At 41.1% G+C, this 6773-nt stretch overlaps 1 protein-coding gene across 1 annotated transcript; it reads left to right on the plus strand.

The window, feature by feature from the left end:
* The first annotated feature begins 4163 nt into the window (after nucleotides 1-4163).
* Nucleotides 4164-4838, plus strand: LOC124272605. Its single transcript, XM_046707805.1, has one exon. It carries the CDS (start codon nucleotides 4164-4166, stop codon nucleotides 4836-4838), a length of 675 nt encoding a protein of 224 aa, XP_046563761.1.
* The last annotated feature ends 1935 nt before the right edge of the window (nucleotides 4839-6773 follow it).

The following is a 6773-nucleotide window of genomic DNA, read 5'->3' on the forward strand; positions in this document are numbered from 1 at the left end:
ACTTAATTTTTTTTTAAATGTAAAAAACAAATCCTACCTACCTACCCTAAATTTTGAACAGGTGTAATCAAACCACAACATTTTGTTTGGCCCTTATATGACCAATGATACTTCATCATTTTTTTAGCTCCTTGTGTTGTGATCAAAGTTATATTTCATTTGAATGTATTTGAATAGAGTTGCATCCCTTAGTTGTTGCAGGCAGATCATGTGAGTTAAAGGTCGCGGGTTCAATCCCGGTCATGTCAGCTCAGCATTAATGGGTACAACAAGGACCTCGACTCTGGGGAACTGCGACATGGTCAGTATATCTGATACAATACAGATACTACTGACAGCTGAGTTAAACCTCACACTCAACTGTAGTATATCTGAGTTACTATACTACTGACAGCTGAGTTAAACCTCACACTCAACTGTAGTATATCTAAGTTACTACTGACAGCTGAGTTAAACCTCACACTCAACTGTAGTATATCTAAGTTACTACTGACAGCAGAGTTAAACCACACACTTAATCATGATCTATCTGAGATACTACTGACAGCTGAGTTAAACCTCACTCTGAACTGTAGTATATCTGAGATACTACTGACAGCTGAGTTAAACCTCACACTCTGAACTGTAGTATATCTGAGATACTACTGACAGCTGAGTTAAACCTCACACTCAACTGTAGTATATCTAAGTTACTACTGACAGCAGAGTTAAACCACACACTTAATCATGATCTATCTGAGATACTACTGACAGCTGAGTTAAACCACACACTCAACTGTAGTATATCTGAGATACTACTGACAGCTGAGTTAAACCACACACTCAACTGTAGTATATCTGAGATACTACTGACAGCTGAGTTAAACCTCACACTCAACTGTAGTATATCTGAGATACTACTGACAGCTGAGTTAAACCTCACACTCAACTGTAGTATATCTGAGATACTACTGACAGCTGAGTTAAACCACACACTCAACCATGGTATATCTGAGATACTACTGACAGCTGAGTTAAACCACACTCTGAACTGTAGTATATCTGAGATACTACTGACAGCTGAGTTAAACCTCACACTCAACTGTAGTATATCTGAGATACTACTGACAGCTGAGTTAAACCACACACTCAACTGTAGTATATCTGAGATACTACTGACAGCTGAGTTAAACCACACTGAACTGTAGTATATCTGAGATACTACTGACAGCTGAGTTAAACCACACTCTGAACTGTAGTATATCTGAGATACTACTGACAGCTGAGTTAAACCTCACACTGAACTGTAGTATATCTGAGATACTACTGACAGCTGAGTTAAACCTCACACTCAACTGTAGTATATCTGAGATACTACTGACAGCTGAGTTAAACCACACACTCAACCATGGTATATCTGAGATACTACTGACAGCTGAGTTAAACCACACTCTAAACTGTAGTATATCTGAGATACTACTGACAGCTGAGTTAAACCACACTCTGAACTGTAGTATATCTGAGATACTACTGACAGCTGAGTTAAACCTCACACTCAACTGTAGTATATCTGAGATACTACTGACAGCAGAGTTAAACCACACACTTAATCATTATATCTGAGATACTACTGACAGCTGAGTTAAACCACACACTCGAACTGTAGTATATCTGAGATACTACTGACAGCTGAGTTAAACCACACTCTGAACTGTAGTATATCTGAGATACTACTGACAGCTGAGTTAAAACCACACTGTGTAGTATATCTGAGATAACTGACAGCTGAGTTAAACCACACACTGAACTGTAGTATATCTGAGATACTACTGACAGCTGAGTTAAACCACACACTCTGAACTGTAGTATATCTGAGATACTACTGACAGCTGAGTTAAACCACACTCTCAACTGAACTAGTATATCTGAGATACTACTGACAGCTGAGTTAAACCTCACACCATAGTATATCTGAGATACTACTGACAGCTGAGTTAAACCACACTCTGAACTGTAGTATATCTGAGATACTACTGACAGCTGAGTTAAACCTCACTCTGAACTGTAGTATATCTGAGATACTACTGACAGCTGAGTTAAACCACACACTCAACCATGGTATATCTGAGATACTACTGACAGCTGAGTTAAACCTCACACTCAACTGTAGTATATCTGAGATACTACTGACAGCTGAGTTAAACCACACACTCAACTGTAGTATATCTGAGATACTACTAGCTGAGTTACTGACACTCAACTGTAGTATATCTGAATACTACACAGCTGAAAACCTCAGTATATCTGAGTATACTGAGATACTACTGACAGCTGAGTTAAACCTCACACTCAACTGTAGTATATCTGAGATACTACTGACAGCTGAGTTAAACACACTCTGAACTGTAGTATATCTGAGATACTACTGACAGCTGAGTTAAACCACACTCTGAACTGTAGTATATCTGAGATACTACTGACAGCTGAGTTAAACCACACACTCAACTGTAGTATATCTGAGATACTACTGACAGCTGAGTTAAACCACACACTCAACCATGGTATATCTGAGATACTACTGACAGCTGAGTTAAACCACACTCTGAACTGTAGTATATCTGAGATACTACTGACAGCTGAGTTAAACACACTCAACTGTAGTATATCTGAGATACTACTGACAGCTGAGTTAAACCACACACTCAACTGTAGTATATATCTGAGATACTACTGACAGCTGAGTTAAACCTCACACTCAACTGTAGTATATCTGAGATACTACTGACAGCTGAGTTAAACCACACACTCAACATGTAGTATATCTGAGATACTACTGACAGCTGAGTTAAACCACACACTCAACTGTAGTATATCTGAGATACTACTGACAGCTGAGTTAAACCACACACTGAACTGTAGTATATCTGAGATACTACTGACAGCTGAGTTAAACTCACACTCAACTGTAGTATATCTGAGATACTACTGACAGCTGAGTTAAACCACACACTCAACCATGGTATATCTGAGATACTACTGACAGCTGAGTTAAAGTATATCTGAGATACTACTGACAGCTGAGTTAAACTCTCAACTGTAGTATATCTGAGATACTACTGACAGCTGAGTTAAACCACACACTCAACTGTAGTATATCTGAGATACTACTGACAGCTGAGTTAAACCACACACTCTGAACTACATGAGTATATCTGAGATACTACTGACAGCTGAGTTAAACCTCACACTCAACTGTAGTATATCTGAGATACTACTGACAGCTGAGTTAAACCACACACTTAACTGTAGTATATCTGAGATACTACTACTTAACAGCTGAGTTAAACCTCACACTCTGAGATAACTGTAACCAGTATATCTGAGATACTACTGACAGCTGAGTTAAACCTCACACTCAACTGTAGTATATCACTACTACTGACAGCAGAGTTAAACCACACACTTAATCATGATCTATCTGAGATACTACTGACAGCTGAGTTTACTCTGAACTGTAACTGAGATACTACTGACAGCTGAGTTAAACACTCAACTGTAGTATATCTGAGATACTACTGACAGCTGAGTTAAACCACACACTCAACTGTAGTATATCTGAGATACTACTGACAGCTGAGTTAAACCACACACTCAACTGTAGTATATCTGAGATACTACTGACAGCTGAGTTAAACCACACACTCAACCTAAACTGTAGATATATCTGAGATACTACTGACAGCTGAGTTAAACCTCACTCTCAACTGTAGTATATCTGAGATACTACTGACAGCTGAGTTAAACCTCACACTCAACTGTAGTATATCTGAGATACTACTGACAGCTGAGTTAAACCACACACTCAACCATGGTATATCTGAGATACTACTGACAGCTGAGTTAAACTACTGACAGCACACACTCTGAACTGTAGTATATCTGAGATACTACTGACAGCTGAGTTAAACCTCACACTCAACTGTAGTATATCTGAGATACTACTGACAGCTGAGTTAAACCACACACTCAACTGTAGTATATCTGAGATACTACTGACAGCTGAGTTAAACACGTTCGACTGGGTATAAATTCGATGCAGAAGGCAAGCACAGCATCATTGTCTCAAAACGACACCAGAAGAATGCCGAGATTTGACAGCGCAGCAGCGAGAAAGAGCATTGGGAATGTTGGAGATGGGCGCCACTCACGACCACGTCGCTCAGACCCTCGGCTGTCACCGCGTAACAGTGTCCAGACTCGTCCAACGATATCGACAGACTGGCCAGACTACTGATAGACCCAGAACTGGCCGACCCAGGGTTACAACACCACGCGAGGACCGGTACCTGCGCACATTGCACTTGCGCAACCGTTTCCTGACGGTGACGTCATCGGCGGCGTTGGCGTTAGGTCGTCGTGTCATTCGACACACAGTGACCAGGCGGCTTAGAGCTTTTTGGCATCAGGGCTTACAGACCGTTCCGGGGACAGCAGCTGACCCAGGCACATCGACAGAGACGACTGGAGTGGGTACGGCGAAAGTACGACGATGGCAGCGACGTCAATGGCAGCGAGTGCTCTTTAGACGACGAGCAGATTTCTCTTGTACCCGAAACGATGGCAGGGCACGGGTTTATCGTCGTACTGGAGAACGACAGGCCGCCTGTTGCGTTCAGGAGGTCGTTCCCTATGGAATGGGAAGTGTGATGGTGTGGGGAGGCATTTGTGGAGAACAAAAGACGCCACTGGTCATCGTCAATGGCAACCTGACGGCCAGACGGTATATCGATGACATTCTTCGCCCCACAGTACTGCCATTTCTGCGCAATCGCCAACAGGGCATCCTGCTTCCAGCATGACAATGCAAGACCCCATGTGGCAAAGAATTACACAGAACTTCCTTCAAGCAAACAACGTTAATGTTCTTCCGTGGCCAGCATGCTCCCCTGACATGTCACCAATCGAGCACTTGTGGGACGCTCTTGATCGTCGTGTTCGGCGCCGTCAACATCCCCAACAAACCGTCAAGAACTCGCTGACACCCTCCAAGAAGAATGGCGGAACATTCCACCTGCTGACGTCAGACGACTGGACGTCATCAATGCGTAGAAGGGTCTATGCATGTCTTGAGGCGCGAGGGAGGCCATACTCGCTACTAGAGTTCACCATAGTCATTGCTATAGACTTTTCTTTAGCAGAAGTTTATGTGTAAAAAAATGAAAATGAAATTGCTGAAGTGTCGTTAAAAGAATCCTCTGTAACATTGGTACCATATCGTTATTTATAATTGTTGACAATCATCAAATAACTTTTTATGTCAGTCGTCTCAATAAACTTTATTGCATGTTTCTAGTGTTTGTGGTTTCTTCACAGGGTAATTTTGAAAAGTTGGTAGCGTTTCTTTTGTACTTGAGTTTATATCCGAAGGCTCCTGACAACTGAGTTAAACCTCACACTCAGCCATGGTATGGGGGTGACCTATATTTAATCAAATGATAGGTGCTCATAGCAATATGATATATACACCGACAGACAGGGTAACACCTGTACTTTGAACCTGTGGACCATTTCAATGGTACGTACATTATTAACTGAAACTGAGAGCATTCGGTAGCCTACACTTTAGACCTAATACAGTGCGTTATGACAATATTTCTACGTTGTCTTTAAAGATTGATGTTAATCTTGTGATTGCGCACAGGCGTAGACACATGACAGCTCAATGCCTAGACTACCCCTTTGTCTCTGAATGTATATAGTTTTGATTATAACAAATAAACCCATTTAATTGAAAAGGAGCCCCAGTCAGATGGGAAATTCTGAGCCTGAGGAAATTTAGTCTTGCTTCATTTAAGGTTTTAGCATTGCATTGAGGGCTAGGCAGTAGGGAAAATAATGTGGTTCAGGGACTGTGAGACAGTGAGTGAGTTTAGTTTTACGCCGCACTCAGCAATATTCCAGCTATATGGCAGCGATCATCTGTAAATAATCGAGTCTGGACCAGACAATCCAGTGATCAACAGCGTGAGCATCGATCTACGCAATTGGGAACCAATGACATGTGTCAACCAAGTCAGCGAGCCTGACCATCTGATCCCGTTAGTCGCCCCTTACGACAAGCATGGGTTACTGGAGGCCAATATTCTAACCCGAACCTTCGACTGTGAGACAGACTACTTAATGCCGTGCTGTAGGTACTGGGGTCAATGGGAAAGTAATGCTGAGTCTATGTCTTCTTGGGTCAAAATAACCAGGCATTTCACCTTCTAAGTGTACTAGTCATACATACCATTCAAAAAAATAGGGGATATTGGATTTACAAGATTGGTAGAATGCAAATGATGAAGCCAAGGAGGAAACAGATGAAGAGAAATTAAGGGAAAATGTGAGAATTTATTCCATTCCTTTGGAAATGTTTCATCTGTATGGATACATATTACTTTTTCTCATATGCATTGGCATTGGCTAGTGGTATGCTTGTAAAATGGAATATCCCCTACTTTTTTTAATGGTATATGTTAAAATCTGAAATGTGAAAAATTAGCATGCTTAAGAAAGGCTGTTTCGGTACTTTTTCGCCCCAGGTTAACACAGGGACATTTGATAAAGTCAACTATGGTTATAACGAAGGCATTATAACCCTATTTCGTTATACGCATTTCAACTAAAATATATAGGTAGTGCCAGGGACCCCCAAACAGTCCGTTATATACAATTTCAAATTATGAATCTACGTTAAAGTAAAGCTGTGAATTATTGTGATCCTTAGCAAAGTGTGAGTAGTATATAAATCA

This window comes from Haliotis rubra, unplaced genomic scaffold (genome assembly GCF_003918875.1).
Source record: "Haliotis rubra isolate DU_JTF1 unplaced genomic scaffold, ASM391887v1 Scf171, whole genome shotgun sequence".
Taxonomy (NCBI): domain Eukaryota; kingdom Metazoa; phylum Mollusca; class Gastropoda; order Lepetellida; family Haliotidae; genus Haliotis; species Haliotis rubra.

Excerpts from the sequence above, each read along its gene's own strand:
- LOC124272605 (XM_046707805.1), top strand. The coding sequence starts at position 4,164 with ATGTTGGAGATGGGCGCCACTCACGACCACGTCGCTCAGACCCTCGGC.